This window comes from Gorilla gorilla, chromosome X (assembly GCF_029281585.2).
Source record: "Gorilla gorilla gorilla isolate KB3781 chromosome X, NHGRI_mGorGor1-v2.1_pri, whole genome shotgun sequence".
Classification (NCBI taxonomy): Eukaryota; Metazoa; Chordata; class Mammalia; order Primates; family Hominidae; genus Gorilla; species Gorilla gorilla.
In genome coordinates, this window is record NC_073247.2 from 96,114,491 (window position 1) to 96,127,956 (window position 13,466).

General features: G+C 34.2%; 1 protein-coding gene across 4 annotated transcripts in view; it reads right to left on the bottom strand.

The window, feature by feature from the left end:
* Positions 1 to 13,466, bottom strand: part of HDX (highly divergent homeobox) — a 180,311-nt gene that overhangs the window by 9,270 nt on the left and 157,575 nt on the right. For all 4 annotated transcript variants that reach the window (XM_055375429.2, XM_004064455.5, XM_063703272.1 and 1 more), the window contains 2 exons: positions 6,324 to 6,403; positions 3,285 to 3,368 (listed from right to left, as the gene is read on the bottom strand). In XM_055375429.2, the coding sequence (XP_055231404.1) occupies positions 3,285 to 3,368; positions 6,324 to 6,403 (164 nt within the window). The remainder of the gene's footprint in view (positions 1 to 3,284; positions 3,369 to 6,323; positions 6,404 to 13,466) is intronic.

Sequence of the window (13,466 nt, forward strand, 5' to 3'; positions counted from 1 at the left end):
ATCATTTATTTTATCAGCTTAGTTAAAAACTTTTTTTACCTGAACATGCTCCTGTCATAATATATTTTACTAATTTTAAGCCTTTGCTTTATTCGTATTCATTGTTGGAGCAGTAGTATTAGTCAAGTGCTGACCAGGAAGTCGTTTTTAATACAGGAGATATACGTTATCATTATAGTAGTATCTGGTTTGAATGCACAGTCCTTCTTAGCTGCATTCAAGTGTATTAGGAAACATTGATTCACATTTGCAAAAGTCATGAAGCATCTTTTGGTATGCAGACTTCTAATTCTTCATGCAAATATTTCTCCTCCTCAGTATTTATGCAATGTTTGAAAAATATAAACAGCTTTAAGATAATTTAATATTGCAGACATTTTCTTCACAGAGCTGCTTTGCAAGCCTATTAAATACTTCCTAGATAACAGGCAGTAATTTATGTGTACTTTCAAGATTTTCTAAGTAAATCAATGCTTGTGAGAGGAACTAGTATCATAACATCAGTTACTGAATATCATAAAACAAGATCTATCTTATTTTTATTGTTGTTAAAACCCTGCCTACATTTTGAGTAAGCTTTGTTAGTTCTTCATCAAGATGATAGTAAGGAGAACTCCAGTTTCCACATTGACCAGAGCTTTGATCTCTGAGCAAGCTATTAATGACTGCCAAGTCTGAGGTGCTATTTTATGATGCAGTTACTCTTGCCTCAGGTACTGAGCCCATCAACGTGTCTCATAAACATTTTGTGTTATTTAGAATTCCTAAGAACATGGATTTCTAGTGATGTATCTCAGTCAAAAACTCCACTATGACCAAAATGAGTATGGATGGTTGCATAGTAATAATTATCAAATGCACCATTGGAAACATTCTTTCTGTTTGCTACATGAAATCTCAAGAATGAGAGACTGTATAATTCAGTGTAGGGGAAAAATACAATGATCCAGCTCCTGATTTTATATAAATGAGTACTTGCATAATAGTTTTAAAATTATTTCCAAAGATAAATTAAGTCATTTGTTCACTCACTCAGCAACTACTATAACTATAGTTATAGTTGAACAATTATATGACAGGCTCTCAACCAGGTAACACATAGGTGAATCAAATAAGTCTCTTCTCACAGGAGGTTTACGATGAATATATCATCATGTGTTGTATAACAACGTTTCAGTCAACAATGTGCCACATATAATGACAGTCATCCCATAAAATTATAATGGAGCTGAAAAATTTCTATCACCTAGTGATGTTGTAGCCATCATAACATCATAGTACAATGCATTAACTTTTCTATGGTTAGATACACAATACTTATTTGTGTTCCAATTGCCTACAGTATTCAATACAGTGACACGCTGTACAGGTTTGTAGCCTAGAAGCAATAGGCTATACCATATACCCTAGGTATGTAGTAGGCTATATACATCTAGGTTTGTGTAAGTACACTCTATGATGTTTTGCACAATGACAAAATTGCCTAACAATGCATTTCTCAGAATTTATCCCCATCATTAAGTGATGCATAATGGTACTTAAGATATCAACAATGTGGTTTTCATCCCCAAACAAGAAACACTAGTATGTGTATATAACTAGGGTACAACATTTTCTCTGAAGACAGATAAATTACTAAACTGGTAGAGCTTTGTAAAACCAACATCCTGAAATCAGTAACAAGAACTGCTATATGAGGTTTTGCTTACCTTTCCCTTAGAAGTAACAAAGTTCATGTGAGGTGAGTTGAAAAATTTTAAAATCATGATTACAAAAAGATATATTTTCTATATAAGTGCTGAATTTTGAGGATTAAAAAAAAGAACTTTATGGAACTGCCAAGCCTGAGACACTTATATAAAGCATATTTAAAAAAATCCCTAATGGGGTAGTGAATGACCCCTTTGTTTCCACAGAATTTATTACAGTGGAAAACACTGGATTAATACAATGCTCTTTAGAGTTCGGTGAAAATATTAACAAACATTTCTGGACTAGACACTCTGCCCTGCCCTACTCTGGTTTTTAGCGCCAAACCTTTTCAAGTAGACTGCCACCCAAGAGGGGAGAGGTCTTGGAAAGAATCCTCTGAGTCCTGGGCCCAACCCTCTTTGACATATTTGAGAGTGCTAAGAGGAGCACTCTTAACAGCTGTGCAATCCAGTCCTTTCGTCTGTAGTTTCCACAACCTGTGCCAAGCTGTGGCATGCAGAGACATTGAAATCCTGAACTGGGCATTTAGAAATATTATATGACCGTGTAGGAGAGATTATCGTAATCTCTTGTATTTCAGAACCAACAAACTTATAATTCTGTTAGTTGGAAATACAGTCAAAATATAGGATTTCATCATGTTCTTTGACCATCTAGGAAATACGTTTCAAAAGATATTTTCCTTCTGTGTTTACAATATTCAATATTTTAAAGCTTGACATGTTATGAGTATTTGGAAAACAGAATCTGTTGGATGGCATACATTTCAATTATGGTAAAACTGAAAAGATTTTTGAGGAAATGACAGCTGTTGTATTTTCTGATTAAATGTTATTTTCTGTTAACATTTTAACATTACTAATCTCTGCTTTGAACGCTAATGACATTCCATAACAAGAACTTTTGTGTATGAAAAGGACTGTGTGGCCAAAATTTCAGAAGTTCCCAAAGTTACCTAGTAAGATAGGATAATGATTATCAAAGGGACAGCTTTTATAAATCTATGCAGAAAGCATATTGACATACAGACTGATATCTTATATACATATTTCATAAAATAATATGTATAGCACCCTGTCAAAGGCAGCTTTTCAATTTAGTAACAAATGACATTAAGAAAAGGTCATCTGTATTCATATTCATTAACTTCTATAACAGCTATATTATCATATTTTTAAAAATTGTCTACAGAAGAAGTAAAAATTTAGGATAAAATTAGCAAAGTCCACTGGAAAAAAAAAATCCCTTTTAGTATCATTTAAAAATGAACATTGGCTTTAGAAAAGCTTTGTCATACATTTCATGTTGGCCACGACCAAGTACTGCCTCCATCCTGCCATATACCATCAATACTTACTCCACTCAGCAAACTCTTTGCCTAAGATCATAACCCCTAAACCCGACAGCAATAATTAAAATAACCAGCACTCTGACTGATATTCAAGTAGCCAGAAAGAATTAATGCAGAGCCTTAGAATGCTTAACTTATTAAATGGAGTAACATAGGTATTGTAAAATTCTGCCTCATTTAATACCTTCTCTTAATAAACTCATAATTTAAAATTACCTACCTTATAATCCAAGAAAGAGTTTACTTGTTCTACTTCAGAATTACTTATCATGTCACTTTCTTCATCATCAATAATTTCTATTTTCTGTAACACAAGTAGAGAAGTTACAAATATATATCACATCATTCTTACTACACTCAGCAATGTATAGAAAATATGCATTCAATGTTTAGGTTATCTAGTCTAGGTTATCTGGAATAAATTCTGATAACTGACTGGCTCCTCAGTGTTACATATAGTATGTGTCTGAGCCACCTCCCTCTACCTTTAACTGATGACTGCTTGGTAAATAAAAAAATTAATACTATTTAAAATAGAAAATGTTTTTCTACAATATCCCTAACAAAACAGGCGAACTGCTTAAACAGCAACCTCCAGGGACAGGAAATTTACTTCCTGTAATGGTGGTCTATTTTAATGGGATTAAACATACAATTGATAGGAATAGCTTTCTTTTTTAAGTTTCCACATGCCTGTTTGTGACTTCTAATGTAAAATGTCAGCATATGACATATTCCAAAATCAAACACAAGTTTTAAAAATTCCAATATTTACTGCACACTGCACAACTTTAGCTTGACAACTAATTAAAAGCAGGCATCTGTGATGTAATGATAAAAATAGCATGATGATTTGTTTCCTTCACTGAAGAGTAACAGCCAGGATGAGGAGGTGGAGAGAGAGGAAAAGGGAGAAAGAGAAAGGAGAGAGACAGATTAAATTATCTTTAGCTTTTAAAAAAAAGGCATAGCATAGCTTGTACAATATCTTGTCCACAGTAGGTACTAACACTAATTAAATATCTGTAGGAAGAATGAACAAAACCGTTCAGCGTTGATGGAAAAAAAATGACCAATGAGCTCCAACCATGAGGGGGCAAGTTCTCTAATCATGTGATTTTTTTTAAAAAAAGCAAAAAAAAAAAAAAGTATAAATAAAATCAGCTCTAATTTTTTCTTTCACATGTAAAAAACACAGTCAAGAAAAAACTCCTTTAAATATTTAAACCCTGCCAACCCAAAGAAAATTTTTAAAGAAGGAAAAACTAAGCTATATTCAGTCACTAGACGGTCTTTTAAGAACAAGCACATAAATAGCAACATGTTGTAGGCAGAATTTGAAATCAGGCTTCCTACTCTGTATGTGTGTGTGTGTGTGTGTGTGTATACACACACGTATATACATATATGCACACACATACATACATATTTACATATGGTGATTAAAAGTCACAAATTAACTTGGAATGATTATATTTAATATATTGCATATGAGGATATGATACTATTACAGGGTTTGTGACCTGCAGGCTTTTGAGTCAGGAAAACAGCTGCAGTGAAATTACTTTCTACTGCTGCCTGGAGATGAATCCAATATTTTGTTTTCTATTCTAATCTCTATAAAATTGGGGCTTCATCATGCCAGCTCTTCCAAGACCTCAGATTTGATATTTTTTGATGTTTTTCAGATTCTCTACATATTTGGATTGGCTCTGGGAAAAAGGAGCTAGGCAATTCAGGGAGGGATGCACCAAAGGCCACCGTAGAGATGTGTGCATTTAAATAGGTCTTATATGTCTGTTTGATTTGTCATCCATGAATAATTGGGAGCACTCAAAAGTTACAGGCAGAGGAGATTAGCCTTTGAAAGTGTGGCATTTTGTTTCTAAAAAATCAATTGCTTTTTGAAAAATTAGGTGCCTAAATGACTGTGAGTCATCCCATGCCATGGCTTCATTCATTATCTCCAAATATCTGCTGCAAAGGAGATTCAACGCAGAGAAATTCAGGCTAAAAATGAGCATGTCTTTAAAGGGAAAGATGTTTCAATTTGTAAATTGTATTTAACTTGCACACTAAAACTCAAATCTGTAGCAGATTATTAGTTGGTGGAATTTAAGATGAGCACAATTCATAACCATGGAAAACAATTACTAGTAGCTATCTAATAAAAACACGACTTTGCCTCACAATCAAAGCTGTTTTCCTGTATGCTTGTTGAACTTAGTGTTAGAAGGGTCAAGCATTGACTTCAACCAGGACTCAAATCAGTAAAATACAATCCTAAACTATATTCTGCTTGTAGAAAACACTGTTATATATTATTGTCATTTAACAAAAAAATAGCAAAACTATTTTATGCGCTCAACTTTTATTAAAGATATGTGGCAGGACTACAGTGTGAAATAAGTAATGCTTGTAATGAAAGTCAAGGGAAACCCTAAAGTCACAGCCCTTTTGTAACAACAAAAAAAAATTAAGAGGCTATTTTTTAGTGGCTGCAATCAAACACAGAACGCTGATTCAAAAGCAAAAACAAAAGGACAATGACATTCCCCTTTATATCTGACTCTTAATACCATCTTGATTATAGGGTTACTTGATAGGGCAGAATATAAACAGATGTTGCTAAAACAGCTGCATAGGGAGCATCACTATATGTTTACATTTTCACAAAACCCAGTTTACTCCACACACAACCTGCTTCTATTTGCTATTCAAACATTTAATACTGTCTTTCTTCCTATATTGTGATTTTTAAGATGAGTAACCAGAGTACAATTTAACTATTAATAGGAGGAAAAAAGTTCCAAACACACCATCGATAGGTATGTTCTGAATAGAGAACCCAGAGTTAGAAATTCTTGCATACATGTGCCACAGCTAACAAAGGTTTCCTTCACGATCTCATGCTAAACTCTGTTTTAATTCTGCCATCCATCAAATAGGTAGAAATCTGCTCTTTGCTAACTGTGTTGAAGAAAAATAGCTTGTTATATGTAAAATATCAAATACATACCAAGTATTGGGTTTTTATATTTGCAAATCTCCTCAATCAAAAAATTAGTGATACAAATGACAACATTTTAAATTTTATTTACTAAGCCGTCAAAGATATGTAATTTCATTGGAAAGAGTTCTGTTTTGGTTTGTGAAGTGGAGCAAGACTTTATTCTGAAAATGAGAATATTTTCACCAACTGGATACTTGGGCTTGAAATCAACCATGTAATGAGAAAAGAATTTCAAACTGTACATACCACATTATCTGTGGTTACTGCATGGTGGTCCTCTTCCTTATGAGCCCTTGCATCATTCGGAACAACTTCATTGGGCTCTTCTATAGAAAAAAAATGCCATAATTTCATTTTCATTTCGCAAAACTTTCTTGAGAATACTATTTTCAAGGTCATTTAAATAGTTTCTCTATTATAAAAAGACACAAATGGCAAATTCATTTCACACGTTTGATGAGCAATTCTACTTCAAACAATGCATTCAAAGGAAATAAGTAGGGATGGGGGCAAATACAAGGATGGTCACCGTTGTCCTATTTGTAACTGAAAAAACGGACAAAAACTGTATCCTTAACAATGGAGGAATAGAGAAATTTAGAATCTATCTCTATAATAAATATTATGAAGCCGCTAAAATTGAAGTAGAAGAACAGTAGTTATAAGGAAATATTCATGGTTTACTGGCAAGTGAAAAAATGAAGGTAACAAAATCTATTGTGTGGATACATATAATATTAATTTTATTTTAAAATATATAAACTTCACTATAAAATTTAAATAAATTTATTATGCAAATATGTAAATTTTCATGGAGACACACTAGGACTGTTTCCACCAAGACATTGTCATTAGTATTTCTAGATGGAATTATGAGTGATTTTTAATTTTTCTGTTTTCTTTTTGCTTATTTGTGTTTAAATATTTTTCTACAATGAACATTTGTTTCTCATTCAAATAAGAAAAAAGTCATAAAATAATTTTCAAATCTGTGATATAAAACCATAAATCCAGAGTATTTCCAGTTTTGTGAATGTATGTGTGTACAAACACACACACACACACTCCTGTATATATGCTAAGAGAAAATGGTGGCAAAAATATCCTCTTATCCTTATTTTCAGAAGGGTTATCATTGAGGAATAGGATTGTTTCTATTTTTATTGTATTTCCCAGTACTTTCTAAAATGAACATGTATCCCTTTTCTGATCAAAATTCAATATTCTAAAAACGAGAAAATAAGTGAAAGAAATAAATTAATTCAGAGAAACCAGACTACTAAAAAACTCTCCAGGCCGAGCTAGGGGAACTGGTCGGTTCAAGGCACAGGGTGTCTGCATGTATAATCCCTTCTGTTTTAGATTACCCTCCACCAGCCCCTTAAAAAAACAAGGTAGCAATGTTCCTCTCTCTCTCTTTATCTCTTCTTTTGGCACAGCCATATCATGGAGATTATTTGAATAAATACTAGTAGAATTTCGCGATCTCATGGTAACCGACATTTTACTTCACCTTAGGAAGCAGAACAAAAATATTTATCAGCCCTCACGAATTTTTCGAAGTCTATTCCTTTTCATGGAAAGAAATATAGGGGTGCCTCGTATGAGCATGGGGGAATTATTAAGAGGAAAATGTGGTTGATCCAGGAACTCACATATGACCATATAGAGAATTCAAGTTTAAGATATTCAGGAAAATCTTACCAGAATTTTGATGCAAAGTCCACTATAAACATAATTTAAATGCGTTTGTCTCCTCTGCTATATTTTTTAAAAATTAAATTTTGGGGGGTATATTTGAGATATACAACATAATGTTATAAGATACACACACACACATATATAAATTGTTTCTATAATGAAACAAGTTAACATATCCATTATCTCACATAGTTATCCATCCCCACCCACGAGCAGCTATAATATACTCCTTTAGCAAAAATCCTGAATAGAGTACACTTATTAATAGTAATCCTCATGTTGCATATTAGATCTTTTGACTTCTTCATACTACATATTTGCTACTTTTTATCATTTGACCTGCATTTCCCTATTTCCTCCCCTCCTACTCTGATCCTGGTAACCTCTTTTTTTTCTCTATCTGTTTATATTTGACTGTTTTTCTCCCCTGCCATTTGCCACAACATGGATAGACTCTGATATGGTTTAGGTCTGTGTCCCCTCCCAAAACTCATGTCAAATTGCAATCCCCAATGTTGCAGTTGGAGCCTGGTGGGAGGTGATTGGATCATGGGGGTAGATTTCCCTTTTGATGCTGTTCTTGTAAGAGTGAGTGAGTTCTCAAGAGATCTGGTGTTGAAAGTGTGTAGCACCCCAACCCTCTTCCTCCTGTTCCAGCCATGTAAGACCTGCCTGCTTCCCTTTCACCTTCTGCCATGATTGTAAATTCCTGAGGCCTCCCTGAGAAGAAGCCAGCAACATGCTTCCTTTACAGCCTGCAGAACTGTGAGCCAATTAAATCTCTTATCTTTATAAATTACCCAGTCTCAGGTATTTCCTTATAGCAGTGCTAGAACAAACTGAAGCAGACCTGCAGGACATTATGCTGAGTGAAATAACTGAACACAGAAAGGAAAATATTGCATGATCTCACGTATATGTGGAATCTTAAAAACAGGTCAATTTAATTTTTTTAAAGAACGGTTCATAGACAGAGGAGGCTTTACCTACTCATTATTTAGACATTTCAAATCACAGACATTTCAATTCCTATGTAATCAGCAACAAAATGTAATGAAGGAAGGGAAAAAGTGTCATCAGCCAGTATTAGCACTAGTGGCCTCAGAAGAGAGTTTATATTGCTCATCAACAAGGTAACATTCTTTAAAGGTTTGCCTTATATTCCTATTCTCCTTTTCTCATAACTTTGTACACAGTTCTCCTTTACTGGCAACATATTTTGTACATGGTTTGATTATTTTGGAAGATTTAAATTAAAACTATATTGAGGATTTCTAAAATAAAAGGATGTGAAGTGATACAGTTGAATAAGGAATGTTTTCTTTCGCTTACAGAAGCTTCAATATTTGTGAATGTTTGAAATCTAAACACTATCTACGTGCCTGGTAATTCCCCAAGAAACGCAGCTCTGCTAATTGGATAATAAAGTGGAATAATTACCCAGTAAAAACTCTAGAGGGCGCCCTATGTGGTGGCTGTATGTACTCCCACTGAGTAACTGCATAATTATCTTTCACGTGCATACCCATATAATAGATACAGCCGAAAAAAGAGGCTTTGATGTAAAATTTAATGACATAGATGTTAATTATTCTCATCTTTAAAAATTTTGGTTCTCAGGATAGTAAAAATCTTTAAAGTTGTTCAAACATAAATTTATTTTTCACAGTATATTAATTGTAGATACAGAAATTAAGGAGCTCAGCCATCTAGCTATTACTTTTGCTACAGTTTGCAGTTGTGGGAGGGGTGAGCTCAGGTAGGTTTACTTGTTTTTGTTTTTGTTTTTTATCTTTCCTAACCACACTTCTTTTCTCTTCACCACCACACAGGGAAAGGGAAAGGAAATGGGAAAGGGAAGGTGGGAGGTGGAAGGTGGAAGTTAGAGGTAAGTCAGAAGCTCTGTATTAGGGAAGTATCTACCCTCTCAGAAACAAATGAGTGGAACTGAAACTGCTAAAAGACCAGCAGCACTTTTTTTGACTCTTACTAAAGCTGCCTTTTACTGAATTTTAAAAAAATCTTAATTTTTGCTTATACAGATTTTTCTAGAATATTTTAATGTGATTTTCAATTGATTTTTAATATGTAATGTGTAACCCTAACTTAAAGATATCTTTCCCTTCTTAAATATGCAGAAGACTCTAATGCTACTGAATCAATAGCCCTATTATAAGCAGTCTGAATTTCAGTTGTTAGGTTTTTGAAATACTATGGGCAGCTAATTTTAGAATAATCTAAAGATTATTTTTTCTTTATATTTCTTAGATGTAATTAATGGAAATTTCAAAGTAGAAATATATTTAAATACATTTTCATAAACTGGAAGGAAAATGGTTAGCATATTTTAAAGGCATGATATTAATTTAGGCCAGATGATATGATTCACTTAATCAAACGAATCATATTAGTATTCTCCACTAGCAAAATGAGGAAGAGAATAGGACATAACTAGTAAGAAACTGTACCAAAAAGGGCTCTTTTCAGTATTTGAAAATGATTTTATGCTTTTCTGTTGCAATTTCTGTGAGAATGAAAAGGTTACCATGCAGCTGTGGAAAGATAAGCCACCAATAAAAAATTCTAGGCAACCACACTTCTGATCAAGTGTTTTTTGATTCATGCATTAAATTCTCTTTCTTCTTTTTCTCATTGTGTCTTGATTACTATGCCAGCTATTTAAAGAACACACCATGACAAAGAATGTCAGTGTAGGAGCAGTGGTCCATTAAGAGTGGACCATTAAGTGGTCTTTAAAATTAACTTTCACTTTTTTTCCTTCAACTACTTATTTTCTAAAATTATCTTTTAGGTGGAGAAGTGGGAGTTGGGAAACGAAACTTCACTTGGGTCTTCTGTACTTTCTCTGAATATTTTCTCTCAGCTCACCCACTCAACCACAGAAACACACAAATCCCTACTTCCCCACTCTCCTTCAGCTAGTCACCACTCAGCAGGCTCTAAAACACCAGTCATGAGTCACTGGGAATATCCAAGTATCTCCAGGCATATGCAATTTAGTAAACACTAACCAATGACAGAAATGGTTTAAAGGACCAACTATATTAGAAATAAAGGGCTTGGAAATGGTGCAATATTTCTTTTTTTCTTGATAATTTTAAAATCTGCCTCACTATTTCCCTGTACACTTAATTCTCTGTTATCATCTTCAATATGAATAACAAATGTTAGGAAAGAGAGAGAGAGAGAAACTTGAATATTCACATAGATAACATTTCAAATACCTGATCTTAACATACATGGCCCTCTTTTTTTTTTTTTTTTTTTAACCCATCTAACAATAGATTTTTATTTTTTTTTTATACTTTAAGTTTTAGGGTACATGTGCACATTGTGCAGGTTAGTTACATATGTATACATGTGCCATGCTGGTGCGCTGCACCCACTAACTCGTCATCTAGCATTAGGTATATCTCCCAATGCTATCCCTCCCCCCTCCCCTCACCCCACAACAGTCCCCAGAGTGTGATATTCCCCTTCCTGTGTCCATGTGATCTCATTGTTCAATTCCCACCTATGAGTGAGAATATGCGGTGTTTGGTTTTTTGTTCTTGCGATAGTTTACTGAGAATGATGATTTCCAATTTCATCCATGTCCCTACAAAGGACATAAACTCATCGTTTTTTATGGCTGCATAATACTAGTAGCTTTGCTTTCCCTTTCATTACTCAACCTACTGCAATCTGCTTGTCTCTCCTCTCCCCATGCAGTTAATTGCTTTTTTAAAGAATTTCTAAAACGCCAAATTCAATGGCTTTCTCATCCCTTTTTCTACTTAACTTATATGAGACCACAAGACTACTGAAATAATGACGCCTCTTCCTTCTGAAATCTCTTTATTTGTTTTTTTTTTTTTTTCTTAATTTTAGAGACAGAAGTCACTACGTTGCCGAGGCTGGAGTACAGTGGCTATTCACAGCTGCAATCAGAACACACTGAAGCTTCAAACTCCCAACTTCAAGGGATACTTTTCGCCTCAGCTTTCCAAGTAGCTGAGACTACAGGCATGCCACTGCACCCGACTCTTTCCTTGATTTTAGGAAAAGCATACTGTCCTGCTTCTTCTGTTTCTGAATGTTCTTTCAAGGGCTCCCTTTTCTCCTCCAATGCCCAAATCTGGATATTTACCAATACACAGTCTTTGTCCATTGTCCTTTCTTGTTTTTCATTTTCTCACTTAACTAAATCTTCAATATTCATGGCTAGATATTTTTTGCCTCAATGTGGGTGACTTCCATATTTCTTTTTATGTCTTAAGCACTCATCTGAGTTTCAGACTCATATCATCCAAAGGCCTGCTTGGACAGCTCTACATGGATGTCCAACCACTATCTAAAATTCAATACGTGCAAAGCTGAATTCGTCTTCCTACAGTATTCTATAAACTTAATACAATGCCAAGAAAAATCTTGAATGGATGTTGGGGAAGGAGATTTGGAAAAAGTATGCTTAAACAGTTCAAATTGTATGACTAAACAATTCAAGAATCAATATACTACAAAGCAAAGAAGAACGAGGGCCCTACCAGCTATTAAGACATTTTATAAAGCCAAAGTTGTAAACCGTCAAATCAGTGTAACAATAAGAAGTCTCAGATTTGACCCACATGTGTATATGTGTACGTCTGCATGTGTGTATATGTGTGTGCATGTGTGTGTGTGTGTGTGAGAGAGAGAGAGTGTGTGTGTGTATTTAATAAAAAGCTACATTCCAACTCACTGGTAAAAGATGAGTTATTCAACAAATGGTGTAGGGACAATTAGTTAACCATTTGGAAAAATAAAATTGGATGTATTCATACATCTTAAAGCAAAATTAATTCTAGGTGAAATAAATATCAAGTTGTACAAATTAAGCTATAAGGATACTAGAGGCAAATGTGGGGGTATATTTACATAATTGTAGTATAAGGAAAGACTGTAATCATGACCCAAGGTCAGAAGCCATAAAGGAAAGTATGGGTAGATTTGAAAACTTAAAAATTACAAAAGAAAATCTGACATCAGAAAACATCATAAGCAAAATTAAAAGGCAAACAATAAACTGGAAAATATATTGTAAGTATTCTAAACAGAGTTCAACGAAAACAAAAGCAAAATGAGAAAAGGCATGACCCTCTTTGTTTCTTAATCACAGATACAAAAAGCCTATATATTGCACGATTCAATTTGTAGAAAATGCCCAGAAAAGACAAATTTATATAGTCATAAAGCAGATCAGTGGCTTCCTGAAGTTGATAGTGGGAAGAGGGAGTGACTGCAAATGGGCTCAAGGGACTTATTGGAGTGATGAAACCGATATAAATTCAGATTTCAGTGACGGTGATGGTTGTACAACTGCATAAAATTTACTAAAAATCATTGAATTCTATATTTAAAATGAATGATTTTATTTTGAGACAGGGTGTCACTCTGTCACCCAGGTTGGAGTACAGTGGCACAATTACTTGAGCTCACTGCAGCCTCAAACTCCAGGGCTCAAGTGATCCTCTCACCTTAGACTCCTGTGTCGATGGGACTGCAGCTAACTAAAACAACAACAACAACAATTAAAAAACAAAACAAAACAAACAAGCAAACAAAAAACACTTTTTGTAGAGATGAGGTCTCATTATGTTGCCCTGGCTGATTTCGAACTCCTGAGTTCAAGCAATCATTCCACAACAG